The 25,069-nt window shown below is 41.4% G+C and overlaps 1 protein-coding gene across 2 annotated transcripts in view; it reads left to right on the top strand.

Moving 5' to 3' along the window:
• Positions 1-25,069, top strand: part of scube1 (signal peptide, CUB domain, EGF-like 1) — a 108,615-nt gene that overhangs the window by 52,997 nt on the left and 30,549 nt on the right. Inside the window, exons 7-8 of one of the 2 annotated variants that reach the window (XM_032589687.1) lie at positions 5,263-5,352; positions 11,860-11,976. In XM_032589687.1, coding sequence (XP_032445578.1) covers positions 5,263-5,352; positions 11,860-11,976 — 207 coding nt within the window. The remainder of the gene's footprint in view (positions 1-5,262; positions 5,353-11,859; positions 11,977-25,069) is intronic. The other variant, XM_032589688.1, reaches the window with a different exon arrangement.

Genomic DNA, 25,069 nt, shown 5'->3' with positions numbered 1-25,069 from the left:
CCTTTTTAAATACATATTTAAAGTAGAATTTTATTGTTGGTGTTTCGTTTAATGCGTTGGTTTTACCATGGTCCTTGCTAGCTGTAGTAAAGTGGTTTAACTCTTTGTTCCAACTCATCCTGCATTCAGCAGGGAAAATAAGTATTAAACACAGCAACAGTTGTTTTTGGGGTTTTTTTGGGCTATTGACGTAAAATTCACATCATTTCTCAACTCAGGTGCTCCATGCATTTAACCCCTTAACCTGCACCGGAATGCCCACGTGTCGTTTTTCCATTGTATTTTCCGGTGGTGAGATTTATGGGTTTAAACTCTGCCCATGTCCATTATGATGTTTTTATTGGGCAGACAAGAGCCCCCACCCCCCCACGTTTGATTGACACTGCATTCGACCAATAATGTGGCTTTTTCTGAACCAATAATATCCAGAGAGCGATTTGAGCTCTCTTTGACATGCCTGTATTCTTCCTGGAATATTTCTGACTGGTCAACTCAAAAACTAAATCTAAAGCCACCGATGTGTAGCCAACACGTGTCCTGTCATAAGGATATAAAGTACCTTTGGGTTTGTTTTGACATAAATCCACCAGCTGCATACGTAACCAGGCGTAATTTGTGCGCCTTGGTGCATCAAAGTCAGGCTCTGTGTGCCCTCATGCGTAACGGTGTTTACGGGACTTTTTCTCACCAATGGAGAGCCACGGAGAGACACATTGTCAGAACGTGTCAAAACTGGATGTGTTTCTTCAGCAGAACTTCACAAGTCACAGGAGTGGATGATTATGGCCGTAAGAGTGCTGACACATTTTGGATTTGAGAATACCGGAAACTTTTAGTCGTCCTCTGCTACAGTCAGAGCAAGGGGGGCTAAAGCACACCGAAGAGCGAGAATTGGGGGCCGAGGGAATGGCAGCACAGGAGGAACAGGGGGCTTTCGAAGAAGAAGGAGAGAAGGTGGGGGGGCAGACTGGGGGGGCTAGCATATTGTTAGAAGGGAGGGGCGGGGGGGCGAAGAAGGAGGTGGGGGGGCGAAGGAGAGAAGCTGAGGGGGAGGGGCTAGCGTATCGTTAGAGGGCGGGGGGTCTAGTGGGGGGTTAGCATACCTTTAGAAGGCCGGGAGGCGAAGAAGGAGGAGGATCCGGGGGAGTCAAAGGGGGCAGATGGACGGACGGATGGGGGTAGATGGATGGATGGGGGCGGATGGATGGAAAGCATATTGTAAGAAGGGGGAGGAGGTCTGGCTGTACACTAACCCCCCCTTCTCACCCACATATGCTATTTTATTTATATTATTATAAGTAATTTCCACTATCAGTAATATTGTGTCTACCAGAGGATTCCTCTGGTCATTATCTTTCATTAGAGACTCATTGATGACTGTATGTTGAAGCACTGAGGAGTTACAGTCATTAGAAGTTTGTATATCAGATGTTGTCCAAGTGTGCCATTTGGAGACTCCAAATGGCACACTTGGACAACATCTGTACATCCTTATAAATAAACATGTCCAAAATGACATTTATTTTTTGTGCTATTTTGATCAATCTTGAAATCTACGAGCAGAATACTTTATTCTACAGATTTATTGTATTTCCCAGTCCATACATTCAACACTCAATGTGCACTTACAAGAAATAAAAATGAAAAATCTGGTTGAAGCAACATTTTTCAATTTCTTTTGTGTTACAAATGTAATAGCTACAAACTACTTACAGTTAAATTATTATTGACTGCAGAAATAGAAAATTTAGCTTGTCATCTTCATAAAGAGACTAAACTTTTGCACGTACTTCAAATTGTTCAAGAACAGCAGCTGATTTAATTTGGGTATACCTTTTCAGACGTTTTTGGTGATTTGGGTGGCGAGGGTTAAGGGGTTAATAGATCCACACAAATGAGTCGAGAAATTAAATTATATAAAGTGGAATAAAGAGGGGACGAATACTAGACACTCTCCCTGATATTTATTCAAAGTCATTTCCTCTATGGCAGACACCTGCAGTAAGGGATGCTGTCAGCTGACAGAGGAGTCCTGCCAGTCCTTTTCGGCCTGTGAAACTCTGGAAGCAGCTGCAAGAGGATTGTGGCTCAGGTGGTTGCCAAGGCCAAAATGTGGGTGTGGGAGGAGCTTTGTGAGGTGACGGAGAACAACTTGGTCTAGCATCCAGCATCTCAGGAGGGGAAAGTACAGACCATCAAACCCTTTGTGGGAATGGTGTGCTGCAAACCTCGACTTGGAATGTCAGGAGAGGATGGGAAGAACACTTTGACGACCTCCTCAACGACCTCCTCAATGCCACCAGTACTTCTTCCACTGAGAAAGCAGAGACGTCGGCTCGGTCTCTCTGATCTCTGGTGCTGAAGTCACAGAGGTAGTTAAAAAGCTTCTCAGTGGCGCTTGGTCTTTATTGCTGGCAGTTGGTCAGACTTGTTTTTGATGAGAGTTGGACTCCGCCAAAGTTACCCTTTGTCACCAATTCTGTTCATAACCTTGATGAACAGAATTGTTAGGGGCAACCAAAGGGTTGAGGGGGACATTGGGTCATTAGATTATGATCTACAGCTTTCACTGGAGCAGTTCACAGTCAAGTGTGAAAGGATCGGGATGAGAATTACCACTTCCAGCCCCAGGACCATGATTTTCAGCAGGTTAGGGATGAGATCCTGCCCCAAGTGGAGGCCTCAGGGTCGTGTTCACAAATGAGGGGAAAATGGAGTGGGAGGTCAACATACAGATTGTTGCAATGTTTGTGGTAACTTGAGTGCTGTACCTGTCTGGTGTGGTGAATTACCAGTTGAGCTACATTCCTACTCTCATCTGTGGTCACAAGCTCTGGATAGTGACCGAAAGAACGAGATTACAGATTGAAGTGGCTGAAATGAGTTTCCCCCACAGGTTGTCGGGGCTCCCTCTTAAGGATAGGATGTGAGGTTTGGTCATCCAGGGGAGACTCAGAGTGGAGCCACTCTTCCTTTACATCAATTAGAGTCAGTTGAGGTGATTCAGGCATCTGGTTATGTTGCTCCTGGATGCCTCCCTGGTGAGGTGTTACAGGCCCATGTCCCACCATGAGGAGACCAAGGATATGTTGGAGAGTCTTTGTTTCTCTGCTGGTGAGGAACTCCTTGGGCTTCCCCTAAAGGAGCTGTCCCAACCGGCTGGGGAGATAGAAGTCTGGGCCCCTCTGCCCCTACAATCTGTCCCCAGATTAAGCACATGACAATCTGTGGATGGATATGATAATGGATCTCTTCTATGGCGAAACTAGTTTCATGCATTGTTCAAGTGGGATTTTGATCCATTCATCTTGAAGACCAGTTGAGAGTCACTGTGATCTTTCACATTTGGTTCTTTCCAATTGAACTCAAGTCAGTGACTGACTGAGTCCTTTCACCAGCTTTACTTTCCATCACTGCCTGTGTGGTTAAGGTCGTTTTCAATTGAAAGTCTACATTATTTTCATCTTCACATTCTTATCAAGAATGTCGTAAATTTCTAAATTCATCCTTGCTTCAGTTATATTAAGCCTGCCACACCACGATGTTCTCATCTTCAAACTTGTGGTCTTTCTAAAGCCTTTTGTGAAGCTCTTTGTCTCGATACTTAGAGGATGAATTAGTGTTGATCTTGTTGTATGTGTGGGTAACTCAAGTTGCTACCAAACATCTGGTGTGAATTTCACTTCAACAGCCCAGTTACAGTTATATTTACTATGAAAAACATTGGTGTTTTCAATACTTATTTTCCCCGCTGTGGGTCCCTAAATGAACTTACCTTTCTACTGGCCTACAACCATCTCCTAGTCCCACAGACTTCTGGGACTTTTCCCTTCCAGGCCTTTTGCACACACACACGCACACCCCCTTACATTTTATCTCCCTCTCTGACAGATTTTTTTTTTCACACACTCCAGCCAGCAGACACTCAAAAGCTGGTATGTACCAGCTTTTGATTCAACAATCACACATTCACACAACCGCATTTCACCCAGTTAGCCGAGCTCCAGAAAGCCTCCATTCATTGCTGAGTGTGCTTCAGAGAATCCTTCACTTGCACTGGAGAAAAAGGTAGCAAGGTGGGGCGAGAGGAATGGAAGGGACATTAATTGTACCCAGTGGCTGGCCCCTTTCTCCCCCCCAACTCCATAAGACATCAAAGGCCTTTCTCCTTGGAGCAAGTGGCACTCATTCATAGACCGATGCTAATTCAGGCCTTAATGATTGAAGCCCAGTTAAAAGCTGGCTCTTTCTCCCAGCCCCGTCATCCAATGCAGGGATGCATGCCACTTTAGTCACAATCAGTCCGCTTACCCTGATTTGCACTGTTGCCATTTTTCCTCCACTGCTGCAGTCCAGCTTTTGGGAATGTGGTTTATCAAGCATTGACTGCTAGGTGATTTGATCTATAGACAAACAGGCAACCAGCACTGCCCCAGACCACCCGCCTTTCTTTTATTTAAAAACGTTTCTGAGTCTCTATGCATGCCATCCATCCAAAATTTTTCAGTGTACACCCGTCATATACCCTTCCATGTTCCCCCCATTGTAAAGTCAAGATGAGACTTCAAACTTTCTTCTTCTTCCCCCCTGTGTGTTCTTCAGTCCCTCTGTCATCTTATCATTTCTCTGCTCTCGGAGCGTCTTCTCTGTACTAATTGCCCTCTCACGCATCGCTCTTGTGCTCTTTCTCGCATCATCATGCAATTTTCCGTGCCCATCTCCTCGCTCTCGTTCAAAGCAGCTTCTCTCGGAAATGTCGGACACATTTTCCTCTTTTTTTTTCTCCCTTCCTTTTCTTACATGTTAAAATGAGGAAATGATTGCCTGAAAAAATGTGTGGCTGTGTGTTATGGAACATTTAAACACCATCGCCAACAGCAAGGTCACGATCTGAATCAAAATCCAAATGTTCACCCCCAACCAATGCCTTCCAAAAAAATGTATAAAAAATGTTAAAGCCCGGAACCTTCTTCTTCCCCTCTCCACCGTTTTGCCTTCCTACTGCTTCATTAAGCTACTGATCCTGATCAGTTTCATTATTTTATTTTTATTTTTTTTGCTGCAGGGGATTGATGACTGTTTGGGGATTAACACTCTAACAGGGATTTTGGTGCCTCTTCATCGCTTCTTGCTTCTTGGCTTTGGTTTTAGTTTTTTCTCTTTTTTTTGCTCAGACGCCAAAGTTAGGGCTGAAGGTCTGGTCAATTGGGCTTCTCATTAACCTGCTGCTCACTGTTTGTCCCCTTGTCACTTGTGTTTTAGAGAAAGATGAGGCTGCAATTGAGAGCTCTGAGTTCAATGCCACGTCAGTAGCTGATGTGGACAAGCGGGTGAAACGGCGGCTACATATGGGTAACTCTTTTCTTCCTCTTTCTATGTGTTGCCATGCCGCTTGTGCTTGTATCCCCCCCACACCCTCCCGAGTTCACATCTCTCCGTTTCCCTCTCGTTCTCCTCTTTTCTATCTTTATTTTGTTCAAGAGGATTTTTGTAAACCCCCTGGTGCACGCTGTGTCCACCCAAGAGTCCCCCATTGAACACAACTGTAATTAAAACTGTTTGTGAAGAAAGACTAAAACAGACCATTATCTTTTTGCAATCCCTTTTTACCTTAGTTACCAAAGTTTTGGTAGACTAATGGTTTCCCAGTCACTAACACAACACCTTACTGCAAATGTTCTTTGCTGTTTTCTTTTGCAGTAATATTCAACTTCCCACAATAGAAAAACACAAGCCCACTAACTTAACTCGGTTTATGTGGTGGTTATTTAGTGGGCGTTATTGAAAAAAAAAATCCTTAAAGCCTAGCAGTTGAAAAGGAAAACAAAAAGCTGCTTTCAAGAATATGTGGCCTTCAGAAATTTCAGCTGGTGGGCTGCTACTGGAAGGATAGTAACTTTTCTGATCTACACTCAGGGAAATGACAGAAATTAGAGGATTTAGAGTATGGTAACCGAACATAATTTAAAAAAAAAGAGTCATCTAAGAAATATCCTGTCATCACTCAAATTTGCAAGCTGAAATTCACATGCAGGTTAAGGAGCTTCAGACAAAGTTTTTTGCTTTTTTATCTTTAACCAAACATTTAAAAAATCAAACTTGTGTAATAATTTCTTACAAGTACAATTATTTAAATATGCATAAATTCTTATCTATGGATGCAGAAACATGAAATTCGTTGACATCTTGCCCTACAACGCAATACAATTGAATCACAAGTACACATTCTGATATACTGTACATGCACAACATTTATATACCATGGATTTTTTTTACTTCCACACATTCCCACCTACATATGCACAAATCATCAGTTCTCTGCCATTTTACTTTACAAGATTCCAAAACTCGATTCTCAACTAGTACAAAACATATAAATGACTGGAACTTATGCCCTTATGTTAATGACAGTTTAGATACAAACCAGTTTAAACACTGTCAGTGGTCCTAGGTTGGTTAAAGCTTTAGTCACTAATGACACTATGGTGACATTTGCTTTGGATCTTCTCATCTGCAGCAAACTAAAACTATTTTGAAGATTTGTTTTTGTTTGTGTATTAGTATAAAAAAACTGATCAAAGGTAAACTTAGTTCTGTAAACTGGGAGAATTCAATTTGTTAGGTTTTTTTTTTGTTTGGTTTTGTGACAAGCATAGTTATCAAAGTATATGGACCAGGCAACATGTGGATGGAATACACTGAGATTAGTTCCTTTGTGTCACAGTTTATGATTTATGAAACTTTAAATTATTTGTGAGAACAACTCTTCCTGCTTCCAGAAGCAGGAAGAGTTGTAAGCCACAAGTATCGTGGCTTACTGGTGGTGCATATTTGGTTCCATGCTTTACGTTTTCTGAAAATTTTAGTCAAAATGCGGCCTTGTTATTATGAACTGGATGCATTGCAACCACCAGTTTTAGAGTCTGTGTATCAGTGTATTGATACAAGACATAATTTCTCATCTTGTCTCATGTGTCGGTTGAATTGTTACACCCTTACTTCAAAGTATGGTTTATAACACTCTCAGTGAAACTTTTCCCCACCAGTTTTGATGCTAAACCTCTAGCATCAACTGCATTCGCAGATTTTGTTTCCACCAGCGAATCGCAGTGTTCACCATCTTTAAAACATTTCCATCTTGGCACCCACTGGGCCAGATGAAGGGACTTCTGTCAGGGCCTGGGTAGGGATCCATGGAAAACAACAATCACTTCAAATGTTAATCGCCAAGTTTGGGATTTGCTAAATGAATAGTTGCTGTTAGGCTAATGTGAGCCCAATTTTTTTTTCATCCATTGTCTGTTTTAATTTGAATAAAATTGGTAAAGTTGGAGTAATGCCAGGTTCACAGGACAGGATATTGAAATTGTCAGTCAATTTTTGAAACGTGGGAGACCACACGCATGACAATAACAATCCTAGTTTTAACAGGTTTGGTCATACAGTGTGTGATGTCGAGCCAAATTCACTCACCAACATTCAGCTGCCAAACCACAAATCTCGCGAAACCTCTCGAGACTAAACGGGAGTTCAGAGTAAACAAACATGCCGATATTTGTGGATTATGTTTAAAGACAAAAGAAAAACAATACGAAGGTGTCTACAACATCTACCAGACTTTCTGCTGTGCCATGATAGTTGTTTTGTCATATCACATTCAGCAGCCTGCATTATCACGTGTCCTCGGGGAACACCACACGCACTTTGCAACATCGGGCCAAGACAATCCAACATGTCGAATATCCCCGATTTTAGATCTGAGCAAGATGTCACAGCTAGACAGAACACCAGACTAGACTGAGCTTCTATGGAGACAAAAGAAAAGCAGAGAACATAACATTAAAAGTTGGGGGAAAAAAACAAAACAAAAAAAAACAGTAAATTATGCAAAATTGAAGAGAAGGTGAAGAATGTTGCAGGTCAAGGAGAAGTGGTCAGTTTGTCCAACAGCAGCCTGCCTGACCCTGCCTGACTCACACTGGAAAAACAGGAGGGAAGACGTCCGACCTTGTGGATGGCTTTGTAGGAGTACTTTGACGATGAAAACATCATGTTTTCAGATTTATTTTGTTTTTGTAAGGTACTCTGAAAATGTAATAAATTACATAAAATTATTTACCATTCTATTCAAGTGTCACAAAAAATTACATCTGTCACAAGCTCTAGTCAGTGTAATGATCACCCAATGAATTTGGAAAGACATTTACTTACTTCTCTTTTGATTAATCCAGTATTTTGCGATCCTGTGTGGAGATATGTATCTAAATGTCTTATCCATATCACACCAGACTAAATAATTGGGTTGACTCTTTGAGTTGAAGGAGAGTCAACATTTGTACTATTTTTTTTGCTTGAAATAGAGATGTTGTAATCTTGCAACACACCATATTACAGGGATAATACGCAGCATATCTACATAGATAGTTCAGGATAGCCAAACCAGTCTAACTATAGGCTTTATCATAAAGGAAAGTTTCAATCCTAGTATTGAAAGTAGACAGGGTGTCTGCCTCAGACTAAAACTGGGAGCTGATTGATAACTAAAGGATCTCCCTCCCGTTCTACTGCCAGAACCTCCAGGAACCAACAGTAAACCTGCAGTCAGTCTTAAATTCTGTTCTGGATTCAATGTACAGAGGAAGCTAAAGTAAGAGTACTATGATCACTCTTATTGATTTTCACCAGAACTCTTGCTGCAGCATTTTGGATCAGGTGCAGGCTTTTATCTGAATTTTTCTCAACTTCCTGATAGTGAAGACTTACAGTAGTCCAGCCTTGAAGTGACCAGTTTTTCAGCATCAGGAATTATTCATGGAACCTCTTGAATAATCAGGAATGCGTTTTAGAATGGTGGACGCTGACGTTATGATGTCAACGTCCACATTCCACATTTGGGGTCGTGCTGCTGCTACATGTATAGCATTGAGATGCTATTTTAGGCTTGAATAGCTTCACAATAATTTTTTCCAGAAATTTTTTTTTTTATCTTTTTTTTTAAAATTTATTTTATTTTAAGCAACCAATAAACCCCCAGTGAGCCAAGAGAAGCAGCTTCATCATCGATCACCGTTGTTTGTCACTGGTGCGTCAAATTTACAGGCATACCAGAAACACACAAACACAAAAGTTACAGTTCGGGTGTTTTGTAATTAAAAAAAAAAAGAGAGAAAGAGAAACAATTAATTACAATTAAATGTTTTACGTGTTATAATCTATGTAAATAATTAATCAAAATTAACGTGTTAAAGTTAGTGTCACCTGTAGTCATGGGGACAGTGTGGTTCAGGGTGGCTGAGTACAGCTCACATCCAGCCAGTGAAGAACAGGCAGTGACTGAAATGGTAGACCCTCTCTCACCACCTCTGTTTACCGCAGTTCAGAGACCTCCACCGCCACAATGTCTGATGTTGTCTGAAACTTTCCTGTGAATTTGGAATCCAATTCAGAACTTCTGCCCAACAACAATGCCAACTTAATAAAAACATTTACAGCATGAGGGCTTGACAAGGATAAAAAATCGGAGCCTGTTTAAATGCATCATGGGAGCATAAAAGAAAGAGCCGTTACTCCAGACAGGTCCTTAACGAGACAGAGATAGGACATCTTCCTGTCCAGTCCGAGACACTGCTGAATAGACACACATTTAATTGAAGAGTTTGGTACGTTTCTGATAATAAAATTTATTTTTTTTTTAATCTGTCCACACACATATTCCCCCTCGCGTCTCCCCTCCTCCCCCCGCACTCCTCCAAAGTCTATGGTCCATTTCAAACCCAGTCTCAGACTCTAAGACATATGCTGTTAGAGAGTCTTGGAAAAGGAGGCTGAGGGTGGTGTGAGAGACTTGTCCAGCACATCAATCAGGCCAGGCGGTTTGTCTCTGTTCCTATGCTCAGCTTGGCCCTGGGGCTTGGCTGGGCGTGGCCCACAGAGAGGGGGCTCTGCAGGACTCAGCTTACCTCAGCTAATGATAGGGCCCACTGTACTCAGTATAAATCACTTTGACCCATAAACACCACCTACACACACAAGAAATCCACACGTTCACATTTACTCTCACATAGAAAGTCTTATTGATTATGTACACTTGTTCGGGCATGTCGACCCACGACACGGTACAGACTGACTCGCACATGCACACGCCCACACACACGCAAACAGTTGTCAGAAACCTGAGTTGGAAAGTGGAAAGGGGACAGGGTGGTGCTAATACCCTACAGCACCTAGCAGACAGGCTGCCTAGATGATGGAGTGCCTTTCCTTCCTCCTTTTGCAATATCTTTCTCCAGCCTATCATCTAGGAATCCCGTTGCCTTTATTTGGGATAAGTTTGACATTTAAGCTAGGTCACCAATCTGAGCTGTGACAGATAAAAAATACACAAACTATAAATTGGTAATCCAGGGGGACTGATGTGAGAGGATATCCTGGGGTTGCATGAGCAAAAACATCTTTAACATCTATCGTGGCTTACTTGTGGTGCATATTTGGTTCTATGCTTCTGCATTAACTCCTAACAACGGATATGTTTACAACCTGAGAGCATTTTTCTCCTTCCCGGTTTTAATTAATTTAAGCACATGTCTTCTTGACATTTTAATTGAACAGTGCCAAAGATTTGGGAAACATCGCCAAATAACACGCTGCTGTTATTCCGCAACAGCCCTCTAAATTCCAAAAGATCATCCTAGGGGGTATTGGATTTGGAAACTAGATTTTGGGATTGTATGTTTTGAATCTGACAGTTGATGAGAAAATTCCAAACTGCTGTTCAAACCGGGATTTTCTCTTGAATAAATGAAGTGAAGCCCACCAAAAGCAGAGCAGTTACTAAGGAAAACCTCTTTATAAAGGCATAGCTTTAATTAATCCCTTTCAACAAACATGAGTCAATGTCAAATTTCAGCCTCCTCAGCGATTCCCGAGGCCCGTTGGGTAGGGGTTGACTGAGCTTTGCTAAAGCAACAGTAGCTTAGTAGCTAAGCTAGAGTTACCATGAGCTTGTGTTTGCTTTTGGCAATATTCACAAGTCCCAGCAAACATTATCTCTACCATGTACAAGGACAGTTTTTCACGAGAGGTCCTGCAGAACCGGGACTCAATAGCAGCTTTATTTTTTCACTATCTCTCCTGAACTTTCCTGTTTTGTGTGAGTTAATTGGTTTCTTTTCACTTTTGGAAGCTGGACCAACCTTTCTTCACCCTGCCTTGTCAGCACAATATCATGTGTTGCTGAATAATTCCGTTAAAAAAGAAATTTCTTTCCAGTTAGGGTTTATAAGTAGATGGTATTTGTCTTTATAAGACAACTGCAATATGTCTGACATTTCCTCACTTCTGTGTCGACAAAGCTACATGAGGAACCACATCGGGATGTGTGGGCATCCCTCCATGTTGTTTGTGTATTCTTCTACCCACATGAAGCTTTGCCCCACTAGGGCTGCACAATATGTCGCGAATATATCGTCGTCGCAATGCCAGTGTGTGCAATATTCATACTGCAAAGGGCTGACTAGATTGCAATAATTGTTGTCTAATATATTTTAAGAGATCTGTATGTTTTTATGCTAATATAACATTTGGCCTGGAGACTCAGCAAACGCTCAGACTGGACAAATAACATAGCCACAAATGCTAACAGTCAAATATATTAGGAAGCGAGGCACATGCCGCACCTGATATTGTCAATATTTACCAGTATTATCGTCATCACAATATTTAATATTGAGCAGCCCTAGTCACCAACCATGTCACGTCCAGTATCAATAGCTACATGATGCTTTGGTAGGATATGGAAATCAACTGAGTGTGTGAACAGGTCATTTGTGTTCTTCCATCTCTCTCTTCAATCCTTTATAGAGAGCTGCGCTGTAAACAATGGTGGCTGCGACCGCACCTGTAAGGACACAGCTACAGGGGTCCGCTGCAGCTGCCCTGTGGGATTCACTCTGCAACCTGATGGCAAAACCTGCAAAGGTTAGTAATAACAGAAATCAACTGTCTAATGTGAGTAGTATGAGAGTTCTGTAGAACTGAACCCAGAGCCCGGTTCTGGGTGCTGCCATGCTTCAGTTGCGCTCCTAGGCACTGATGTTTGTTGATGCTTGGAAACAATTAACTTTATATCTTCTTCTGTTTTTGAGCAGAAGCAGAATTCTTCTGTGTTGTATGTAAAAGCAATATTTGACCTTGTATTAAATTATTCTGCATTTCAATACAATACACAATCCTCCTAGGCAAAACGTGTCGGCCATCATGAAGTAGAAGAAGTACCAAAGTCTCCATAAAGCTTCTTTGCAAGCAGATGTTTTGGAAGGTTTGCTTATCTGAATCATACATGATCATGATACACTGTGTTACACTGCAATCCATCAGCAAAAACACAAAAGAAGAAAATTGTTTCCACCTGTCAATCTGAGAAGGGTTAGAAGGCAGAGCAACTTTGGATCCATCATTGTACAATGAAACAGTTATAGAGTGGATCCTCGGTATTTGCGGAGGTCAGGGGTCATATCTGCCTGTGAGTAGCTAAAATCTGTGATTACTTGAAACTCCGTTAAACAAGTTAATAAGTGTTTATTTCGATAGTTGAAACACCAGTTATATCTTAACCAAAAAGCACCTCAAGCAAGTGTAAAAATGTTATTTTTGCGTAATGGAGGAAGTTACTTTGAATTTTTGCAAATTAAAAAACGTTGATGGAAATGGGCAGTGATGTGTTTTTCCTAAGCATCCAGGTTGGAGGAGCATAAAAAAAAACGACGTAGAAATCCCTACGATTATTAAAGTAACTGGATTGTGGTTAGAATTCAAGTCTTGGAAAAAAAAAAGAAATACTCCTGACACCTTTACAAAATATCAAGTTTATTTTCGTTGAGGCGACAAACGAACGGCATGTCATCATGGCTGACGGTCAGAGCTCTTACAGTACCCTCATTCATTCATGGCCACCTCTGCTTCCTCCTCTCCTCCTCATGGATTGGAAGCTGGACTACTGGGACACTTCCACCCAACCACATGTCACAGAGTTGTTCTTAGAGGAGTCACCATGGCGACTGAACATGTTGGTCATGTGACATCAACACAGAATATGGATACCTCATGGGAGATGTGTGCTCTTATACATTTAATATTACTGAGTGTATGAGAGCCAGAGAGAAAGAAAGAGAGAGAGAAGTGTGTGTTTGCAAAATGAGTGTCAGGTAGTGTGAGAATGTGGCACGTAGGTGTGTGAAACCTTGGAGCCGGAGCCGTCTCAGGGCTGCCAGGCAGACGACGCGTCGGCAAACTTTGAGATGTTTGAGCAGAGAGGCCCACGCTGTCCGTTTCTCCCTCCTCATCCCCCCCCAGCAGACATGACCGCAGTCTTACAAACAGCGCCATCAAGCTGCGGACTCTGTGAGTACATCAGTCCCGCAGTGAAGGTGGAGTCCTTGTCAGACGATTTGGCACACACACAAAGATCGTGTTTTGCAGAATTGGCCGATTTTGTGGTGACGGTTCAGGTTGATGGAAAATCACTGTGCGGAGCGATTCAGATCCGTGAGATTTCAGCGCCAAGAGCTTTATTAGGATACAACAGCAAACTAATTGTATTTCAGTGTGGCCTTGTGTCCACATCAACAGAGGTGCAGCTCTTTTCTCACATAACATGGAATATTGAAGCTTTTTGAACTTTTTTACGGCTCTTTGAGAACATGAAAGCGAGAGTTTCAGTTGCAGTAAGACGTAAAGTGTCCCATAATCTCCAGGCATGTTTGATATGAAGGACGTTTGCTCTCATAGTGCCACCAGTGCAGAGCTTGCTCAACACTGGCAACAGGTGGCTGTAAAGACTTTTCCAAAATTACCCAACTACTGTAACCCAACCCCCTAAAGAAACACGTCTGTCCAAGGAAAAACTTTGAGGACTGACTGACATTCCGCATGAAGAGCAAAGAAGGAAGAGCAGAAAAGTAGGGCTGAAATGATTCCTCAAATGATCCGAGTACCTCGATTGTTAAAATTCCTTGAGGAAAATTTACCTGCCTCACAGCTTCATTAATTTATGTTTTATTATTTAGCGTACCGTGTTCCGGCCGGAACATTATTTGTGTTGCGCGGAGCTCTGACTTCCACCTCTGAGTTGTTGACGAATGCTAAGTGTTAGCGGCATAAAGTCCAATTTTCAAGTTTGGCCCGAGGGGATTTTATTGATTGATGATAATGCCCAGGTTTTCATTGTTTATGGGGGACCAATAAGCATCCTTAAAATGACTGGCGCGATGCCTGGAGTACGGCAGCCTTTCTTCTCCGGGAGCTGAAGAAAGGCTGTTCGTGGCTGAAAGCGAACGGTGGGAAGAGCGCTGCGGGAGTATTTATACAGGTGAGCGGATAGACTGAACACAGCGGGCGGCTGAGTAGTTGTTGGTTACAGTGTACGTGTAGCTTTATGGACGAACTGCACAATAAATTTTATGTCATCCCGGTCTCAACAATCGGTCTCAAAGTCATCGTGGCGGTACATGGCTGGTAGATGAGTTTCTGAGTGTGACAAACGAAAGTGCCGTAAATATCCTGTATTGCAGGGATGGCCAACCCGCGGCTCGCAAGCCGCATGCGGCTCCTTGACCGGTTCCATGCGGCTCTTACGTTCATATAGTCACATTCTGCCAGACGTGCAATAATGACGAAAAGTAGTCAAATGAACTGTCAATTATTGACAACAGCAGCACGCCATTACTGTTGGCCGTAACCACGCAAAAACAACACAAACAAAAAACAGTCTTTGTTTCTCTTGCAGCCTTACTCTTTCCAGTCGTTCGCCATCTGCTCTCACACAAACCTCCGCTCACCCCTCACTCTCACTCCCCCGCCCTCTCGCTCTCTCATCCATCCTGATGCATTCGTGGACAATGGGAAATCATACACTCTAATTTTAATCTCTAAACAGCGTAACATCCAGTAACATTTAGCACATACTGTAGGGTCGCTATAATATCCAAGTTTCGCTTCGCTTCAGTGCAATACGGTACTTTCGTCAAATGCGCATGTGCGTAGTTTTTCAGTAAGAGTAAAATCATTTGAGTAAAGCTTTCGCGCTCAAAATGGCAGGGAAAAAATGCACAGGAAAACGAAAATATGAAGATGAACACAGGACGTTTTTGACAGAGTGGGAGAATTTATATTTTTTTGTTGAACGTAGTGGAAAGCCATTCTGCCTTATATGTCAGGTGTCCTTGTCGCATTTTAAGGCTTCAAACCTTCAGCGCCACTTCAGCTCACTCCATGCTAACATCGACCAGGAATTTCCAAAAGGGACTGAACTTCGCAAGCACAAGTTGGTTACCTTGAAAAGTCAGACAGAAAAGCAGGCAAAGTTTTTCCAAAAATTTACAAAGCACTCAGAGACTGTAACGCTTGCATCATATCAACTGGCTTGGAACATTGCACGGGCCAAAAAGCCATACAATGAAGGGGAGTTCATTAAAAAATGCCTCTGTGACGTTGTTGAAATCTTGTCTCCTGAAAACGATAAACTAAAACGAATGGAATCAGACGTCCAACTGTCCCGCCACACTGTTGAGCACAGAATATCAGACATTAACATGGCTATTCAGTCACAGTTGCACTCTGATCTTCAAGCTTGTGAGTATTTTAGTGTTGCATTGGATGAGAGTTGTGACATACAAGACAAGGCTCAGTTGGCAATATTTGTACGGTCTGTGTCAAACGATTGTTTGATCAAAGAGGAACTCCTTGATATCATGCCATTAAAAGACAGAACCCGTGGCATAGATGTGAAAGATTCAATGATGGATGCATTTGTGAAAGCAAATCTGCCCATAGCGAAACTAACTGCAATAGCCACAGATGGGGCGCCAGCCATGATTGGATCTGTGAATGGGCTTGTGGGGCTGTGCAAAGCTGACCAAACATTTCCAGAGTTTTGGAATTTCCACTGCATCATACACAGGGAGCAACTTGTGTCTAAATCATTGAATTTAGACAGTGTCATGAAGCCTGTGATGGAAATCGTCAACTACATCCGCACACATGCGCTTCACCACCGACAATTCAAGAATCTCATCGCTGAGCTGGAACAAGGGCTTCCAGGTGACCTGCCGCTACACTGCACTGTAAGGTGGCTGTCAAAAGGCCAGGTATTCTCTCGCTTCTTCCAGCTTTTGGATGCTGTGAAAGTGTTCATGGAAGAGAAGAACAAGGTCTATCCTGAGCTCTCAGACCTCAAGTGGGTTATGGATCTGGCCTTTTTGGTTGACATGCTGTGTCACTTGGACAAACTGAACCTGACCTTGCTGGGTAAATTAAAAATGCTGCCTGGCCTGGTGCAAAGTGTGTTTGCATTTGTCAACAAACTGAATTTGTTCAAGGTGCACATTCAAAAGGGAAATTTAACACATTTTTCCACTCTACTAAAAGCCAGCGGGCAGGTCACCAGCGCCACCCTGAACAAGCAAAGAGCCAGATATGCAACACTGGTTGAAAACCTGCACGAAAGCTTTGTGGCCCGGTTCCGTGATCTACAACTGAAAAGGCCACAGATTACATTCCTTGTCGACCCATTTAATGCTGAGACAGACTGTTTGAAAGCCCCGCTAGTCATAGATGAGCGTGCGGCTGAGTTGGAGATGATTGATCTTCGTGAGGAGGACCAACTGAAACCTGCTTTAAAGGAAGGGACCATTGAGTTCTGGAAACATGTGCCAATGGAAAAATATCCCAATGTCAAACGACCTGCACTTAAGATACTGTCAATGTTTGGGTCAACATATGTCTGCGAGTCTGTGTTTTCTACCCTGAAACGTGAAATCGAATCATTGGTCTGTTCTGACCGACATCCATGTCAAAGAATTGCTTCGAGTGACAACAAGGGAGTACAAGCCAGATCTGAACAGGATTGTTCAAGACAAGGAATGCCAGAAGTCCCATTAAATAACACATGTAATGCACATAATAAAAGGAAAAATGTATTGTAAATTGTTCTATTATTGTTTGTTTATTTGGTTAAACAGAGTTTGTTTGCATGAGAAAGTGCACAGTGTTCATTGTTGAAAATGTCTGGCCTGTGGTCTTTGTAGTGTTAAAATAGTGTGTGAAATTTACAATAAATCTGGCTGAGCAAAAGTATGAGTATGAGGAAGGGATGGGTTGATGTTCATGTGTACCCATGCATATGATGTGGCTCTTTGCGGTAACTTGGTAAAAAATGTGGCTCTTGGTCTTTGTCTGATTGGCCACCCCTGCTGTATTGCATAGACAGCACTATGCTATGTATCCATAGCTTTGCTGTTTATTTTATACACCTTGCTGTTCCCACACAGCTTAAAACAATCAGATATTTTAGATCTTCCAGGCCTGAAGGAACTTCAAAATGATGTCACTGTCATTCCCACAGTTGAACCCCTCCCTACCCTGCACCCCCCAAAAGGCGATCCTTTCCACAAAGTATGGCCTATGCACTGAATGACTATTTCAAGATGGTGCCATGCCTGAAACTAGTTTAGGACAGAGCCAAGGTGTAGTGCTTGGTCTGGTAGAACAGGGAGTATTTCTTCCCAGATGCAGATTTGTTCATACTAACATTTTCACCTGACTTTGCCTCATTGATGAAATGACCAAATGAGGTCAAAGGTCACACGGCACATTGAAACAATGACATCTGCAGGATGAGGCATTGAATCTCTGTATCTAAAATATTTCTGAAGACTCTTGTAACCATTCTTTGTTATAATATGTTATGCATGTCGTGATTTTTCTTCTTTTTTTATATGTATAAATATGCCACATTTGTGTAAATTAGACTAGGCAGTTTAGTTTCCCACCGGCAACAATTGTTGTTAAAACCTACATTTTCACTAACATAACCAACATAAAATTTAATAATTCATAAATGTCATGTGTTAGGGAGGTCCAAGGATTGAAATGCATGCACTTACTGTATTTTGCAGGAAAAAATTTGGGATTAAACGGATTAAATTCGTCTGTCCCCTGGTCTATTTCCTCCTCTTTACCCCCATCTTATGTTTGTTCGTTTGTTCGCCTGCCCCCCCCCCCCACTCCAGACATTTCCCAAATTCTCAAACCCAAAGCTTGACATGGTATCGGGCAAGGTGAGAATTCATCTACTAAACTGACTGAAGATGAATACAGAAACTAAAAGCTGGAGCATAGACATTTTTTTATAAGCGTATTTGTGAGCTTATAAAAATGTAATTTATTATTAAATTGAATAGAATTTCAGATATTTGTATAACTTTTCTTCAGGTTAACTTAGAAAGTGAGCTATTATTGTTACAGGTTAGTTTTCTAAACTACAAAAAAGTAACTGTTAGGGATACTCAAAAATGAAAAACTTGCTTGATATTGATATCCGATAGTAACACTGGTGTTATGTCAGATTTACTAATATTTTATTTTTATTGTATATATTTTTTTGTTGTTGAATCATTGCATGTTTGGACAGTTATTCCTCTGTCTCTTTCTGGATGGAGAGACTTTTGCTCTTACTTTTTCATTTTCAGACAGCTGCTACAACACATAACCATGGCAACAAGGTATTTTTTTTTTTTTTTTTTTACAATTGAGAGCAGCTGATTAGCATCACAAAAGCTCAAATAATACCTGAACAGCAAAAGGCTTCATGGATGCAGAGCAGAGAGAGAAGGAGGAAGTTAAAACCACAACGGACAAGAATCAGATCTCTGACTCCAACGTCTCTCTGCCTACATGTTTCATTATACGGCCAGACAGATTTAAAGAGGAGCGGCAAAAGCAAAGGAGGTGAATTAGCAGTACCAACAACTGATGGAATCATCCAGGACGTTTTAGGGTGGAACATCGTCTCTGCTGCCTGGACATTGAGCTGTCAGCGTGTCATAACCGGTATGAGAATGTCATTCAGCTAATCTTCAGTCAGAGGCTTCTGTAGATTCATTGCAAGGCTGACTGCTGCAAGCTCCATTAACAACTCTTTGAAGATGCTTCGAAAATATGAGTTCCAACATTTATTTTCCCATTGGGATAAAAATCGCATTTTTTTAATTGAATTTGAATTAAACTGTCTTCATGTCCTCCAAAATGTCCTCTGGTTATGTTTTGCCAGCATTTACAGACAGAGTGCCTTCAATTGGGCTTGAGTTGAGTAGAGAAGATGGATATGAGTACAGGCCAGCTGGGCCTCGCCCACTTAATCTGACCGGCAGTGAGCCCTCAGGCGTCCTCAGTCTGCTCCTCAGGAGTAGAGTCATGGGCAAGGCAGGGCACATTGATCTGTCAACATGTCTGCAAGACCACCACCATCACCATCAGGTTACACACTAACATCACAGCTTTGCCTCCTTTTGGTTTTTCCTGGAACACAATCAGAACATAATCAGTTATTATCGAGAGCTACGACAAAGCCACTTTCCCCTGAAAGGAGTCTGACTTTACTTAGGTTTGAAAATGATCAGAATGAACTTCATGACTTGCAACTCTTCAGTCAGAGGCTTTTGTAGATTCATTGCAAGACTGACTCCATCAACAACTCTTGGAAGATGCATCGAGAATATGAGTTCCAACATCATCAGGAATCATTGGGGTTTTACAATGGTCCAGTTAAAGTCCAGTCTTCAACTTAAATAAAACACAGTTGTTTAATCTCAGGAGGTGCGTGTACCTCGTTAGGTGGTAAACAAGAGTACCACCTAATGGTACTCTTGCACTTAAGAGTAATGGTACTCTTAGGTACCATTAAATAAGATTACTTAAGATACTCTTAGGTAATATCTGTTATTTATATTCAAAATAACAGAATATCAGCATTATAATGCTTTATTAATCCCAAAGGAAAATGCAATAACACCAACTACCCACGATTTTTCAGAGTCATGATGGATGGAGATGGTGACAGCTGTGTTCTTCATGGTATGAAAAGTCCATCTTTGTGCAAGCATCTCTGGAGAGTCTAGAGGATGGCAGAGAGAATGACTATCACGAGTTCACAAGTTCAGAGGAGGAAGAAATGATGATTGACGAGCTGGAACGTCTCATTTTATTTTCCGTGTTATTGGATATAAAATAAAAAATAAAAAAAACATAACAGATGCATCGGACCAGAGCAGGGACATTTCAGAGTTTTGGTCGAACAGTACGTTCTTCTTCACAGCCTTGGACAATTGCTCTTCTAAATATGTCAATCAGCTTCTGGAAGTTGAATAGTCAGAGCTAGACAGCCCTGCTGTCCCAGCGCATAAACAAACACTCCCATGAAATTCAGACCAATCATTCAGTAACATTTCATGTTGAAAGAGGCGAAATGTTCTCAAGGGAGGTTGTGAGAAGAAAGGGCAGCTGAGAACAAAATACTGTGATTTGTGTCATGTAACTGCGACAATGAGAACTGATTTCAGAGTCCTTAAGACCACTCAGCAAGGAGGAACCATTATTGCAACAGCAACTTGGAAATTTGGAGACCTGTTCTGTAGTGAAGGTGAAGCTGAAGAGTTTGGCCACAATGACCATTGCTGCAACTTCAGGAGGTGGACTCTTGCAGGCCTGACAACACTCACAACTATGAAGCATGGGAGTGGCAGCATCATACTGTGGAGGTATTTTACTGCAGAATAGATCATGTCACAAGGGAAATACATAATAATAATAATGTACCAAAAGATCTCAGTTGAAGCCAGATATGGAATTTCAGTATAAGTACAACAAAGTCTTGTCAAATGGCTTAAAGGCAACAAAGTCAATGTTTTTGATTGGCTATCACAATGTGTTGGCAGACATTAAATGGTGAGTAAAAGGAGGCATGCAAACCGGATTCAGCTCCAGCTATTCCTTCATCAATGGATCAAAATTCCAGAAACCTGGAGGTCAAAAGGTCTGGATTTGCTAAGTGTTGAGGTTGATAGTTTCAAAGGAAATGCTACCAAATACCGAGAAAGTGTGTGTAAGTTCAAAACTTTATAGAGAATTATGCAGTTTTCTTTTCCACTCGTAACACCAGCATGTACAGAGAAATAATCTAGATGACTTGAGCAGACCTAAACAGGGATTTTATTCTGATTTAAGATCAGACGGTAAGAACAAGTCTTTTCTTTCCTAGAGAGTATGTAAATATTTGGCTTCAAAAGTATAGTTTGCTGAAATTTCCACTTCAGTGTAAGTTGAGTGCCTCCTTCGACGGTGGTCCAAGCCGATGTGGCACCAAGTTGCTCCCCAGTGACAGACTGCAGTCTTCCGTCGTCTCTCCCCGTGGTTTCCTCAGCCGCACTCTGATGCCAACAGGATGTGCCCTGTCCTGCCTGTCTATCATAATTGTTTCAATATAAACTATGCAGGGCATGTTTAAAACCCACCAGTGTGATAAACACTCTTTTATCTGCGCTGACAGACAAGGCCGTTCAGCTCCTCTCGATGACAGACGCGCCAAACCGGGGAGACGTCTCATTACAGGCTCTCATGCCAGCAGCTGGGTTAAAGAGAGGCTAGAGAGAAGATGTTGTTAACGGTTTCCAGATGTTTGATTAGGAGGTGCGCATCGGAGCGAGGTCAGATCGCACCGTCGGGTGTGTGTGGGTGGATGTGCGTGCGCGGCCCTGTAACGGCGGGATCATTAACACTCATTACATTACATGGTGGTTTGGGTTTTGTTCTTGGGGAAGTTCATGAAAGGTTAGATGTGTGCATGTGAGTTTCTGGCTGCTTCTGAGAACAGTGTGTGGTTGGTAAAAAAAAAAAAAAATAGAAGAACTGGATTGGCACTGTTGACATGTCCTCACTGGCTTGCGTGCCACATTTACCTGAAAAGACCTGAGAATGCACTCTAATACACATCTGACCAGGTTGAAGTTAAAGGCCTCATCAGATCAGCTCTGACCGTCAGAAAAGCCTTTGGTCTTGAAATCCATCAAAACCCTCTGAACGAGCCACTAAGGCAAGTTTATACTTTCTAGCTGCTGATCTGGAAGTGGCCAGCAAAGCCAGGACTGAATAAACTCAATGTATTATGCAAACGTAAAAAAAAATTGCACATTTTTTACGGTCATCTTAAAGGGACGGTGTTACGTATTTTCCAGCCACATAGTGCCATTTTACAGCACAATCAAATAACGATGTAAACTACAGTTGCTAAATAATGATGTATACATCAAATATGACTTTAAAGACATTTATTTTGTAATAATATGTGAATATTTAAAATTGAAATGTTGACTGCTCACACCAAACGGTGAACCGTTGGGCGCTTAGCCCAAGTTGCCTGCTGCTGTGTGACTGTGGACCAATGGAGTGTAAAAGTTCTGCGAATGATCAGCATGACAAGAAAAACCTTCTATTAGTTCAGTACATTTATCCTGCCTGTTCTGTGTACAAAAACACCCATCTGCCAGAGGTCTCTAAGCACATAACATGTCATCAGGGTCTCGTTGTACCTACAATAACTGCCAGTTATTTAAAAGTAGTCTACTTCGAGCTGCTGCATGGAAATGGGTAATAAAACTGTAATAAATATCTTCAGGTGAGAGGTCATGTAGTTTATTTATTTTTGTTTGATTCAAGGTCATAGCTTCTTGTACCTCAAGATGGAATCAGGATTAGGCCAAGATTTCAAATAGAGTGCAATATTACATCTTTACAAAAAAAAAAAAAAAATTAAGTCAGATTCAAGTCATTTTTACACACGTATCTCTACAAGTCTTCAACATCCAACCAAGAGACAGCAGCTGTGGTGAATCTGTGTGGTGAGCAGGCTGAGTTAAATGAGACAGTAATGCATGGAGGTGTTCAGAGGAGCTGCAGCTCAGCCTCTCATCACACATCATTGTTATGCAAAACGGAGAGTTTTCCTTCAGCCCACATGCAGCCATGGACTGTTTGTTTCTGCGCTGTGGTCATTTAATACCCGAGTAAATACACACGTCTTCTCAGCCTGATGTCTGTCCTCTCCACTGACAACACCCTGCAAGGAAAACCAACACTCTCCAACAGAACCAGATCCCCATGCTCTGTCCCCAATTATTTGTGGAGGTTCAGGTTTCTGCAAATCTTTTCCATTTAATTGCTTTTCTCTGTAAATATTTGCAAAAACTGCACAGATTTTCTTAGCTTTACGCAATTTGTTCTCTATTTGTATTCGGTGGACATTCCAATTCGGGAGTCTGCATGGGGCCAAAGTGAGAAGAATCTGATTTCTGATTTGTTTTTGTTTCACCTCATATTTTCTTTCTTTTCATTTTTTCCCCCCCAAACTTTGAGTTGAAAGAAAACCTCGCTCATTAACCACTCCAGAACATTTCTGATGCATCGAGACAAATCTGGAAGGGAGGGTGTTCTTCATAGCATTTTTTGCTTTTGGCTGACCACTTATGAAATTACTTACGTTTTTGGTTTTGAATTTTTGCTCCAACACACTCTCCGGATGCAGTCTCGTGTGAAATGTCTTTCCTTTAATTAAGGACATCCTCATTAAAATTCCACATTGCCTTTGGCAATCCAGATGTTTCTTTGTTAAAAAATTCATGTGCACACACTGATTTCACTCATTGTTTTATTTTACTAACTAATTATTAAACTCATAACAGTAAATGTTTTTGATTCATAACCTCTCCTACATCAGCAATTAGTGAGTGAAGCCATTTGATTAACTGACACAGAAACAAACACCATGCAGCATCTTACAGTCAGAGAGAAATCACACAATTCCACTCTAATACCAATATTTCACAATATGTAACTCAGACCTAATAAAACCTTTTAAGTATAAATGTAATGCTAGCGATAAGTGCAACTAATCATTTCTTTTTTAAAGTGGGTATGACGCATGACTGGCTTTGTTTTGTGACTATAGTTTTTAAATTGAATCAACAATTAAATCTGTAAACTGGTGACCAAAATAGAATTTCTACTTTTTCCCTTTTTGTGTGTAAATGTACCAAAGTTAACAAGAATTCATGTTGGTTGGTGATTAAATACTTAAACAGTAAAATGCTAAAACAATATAATATCGTTTTGCTTAGTCTTTGTATATTCTGTCTTTCACAGTTGAGGTTATTATGAAACTGACAGATTTCTCCATTCTTTACAAGAGGGAAAACTTGAAAAATCAGTGCTGTATGAAATATTTATTCTCTCCACTGTATATGCCCTGCATGCTTTTTTGTCTGAGGGCCTCTGATTACAACTGATAGCCTTCTTAATGTATGAACATCACTCAATCTTTTAACAAACTCTCATAACTATCTATCTTATAGAACAAAGTCTGTCTTTATTGGACTGAATGGTGACAAAAACATAAGTTAGATCATATTGAAACTTTAATAGGACTGACTTGCGTTTATCTGTCCTCCTTTTCTTCATTGAAGACTTTCTCATTTCAAGACTTGCTCTAGCTTAATGTATTTACTTAGGCTCAAGGAACATTTAAGCTTCATTAAGGGTAATTATCTACCCATAGCCACCCTCAGAGTGCCCCTTAAGTGTGGGCAGATGCTGTGATTCTGCCAGTGTTTTCAGCGAGGAAGGTAATTAAAAAGCCGTGTCTGTCTGTCTTGGGTAAACCCAGGGTTGTATTCACTGGTTTTACAGACGTGCTGGACTGAAAACAACACGGCTAGCAAGCAAGCACTGTGGAATGATGCCCCCCCTCCTCCCCCTAATTTTGTGGATTTCGTAGAAATTAAGCTTTTTATCTCCTTGTCATTAACCATTAGTTTTATCATTTCTATACTTCCTAACTCAAAAGTGACGTGTTTGTACTTTGGTTTTATCCTGAAGCTGAAATAACAGCTGTCCCTCTCAGCCTCGGGAAACAACACAGACACGTTAATGACTGGAATAAAATCCTTTGGAACACACTGTACTTCAGGTGAAGCATGAAATAACAAATAACGGAAGCGAAGACATGAAGAGGAGCAACACAGACAAAATCTTAAGAAATATCAAATATAGAAAGTGCTTTTATAGTTAATTAGCTGGAACCTTCAAAATAGCCTCTGAGTTTCCAGTACCCTCTGGTATATTTGAACTCCACACCACAGCTACAGAATCATCATAAATGCTGTAATAACCCAATTATAACATTTCT

This window comes from Xiphophorus hellerii, chromosome 17 (assembly GCF_003331165.1).
Source record: "Xiphophorus hellerii strain 12219 chromosome 17, Xiphophorus_hellerii-4.1, whole genome shotgun sequence".
NCBI classification, from domain to species: Eukaryota; Metazoa; Chordata; class Actinopteri; order Cyprinodontiformes; family Poeciliidae; genus Xiphophorus; species Xiphophorus hellerii.
This window is presented reverse-complemented; position numbering and strand designations above follow the sequence as displayed.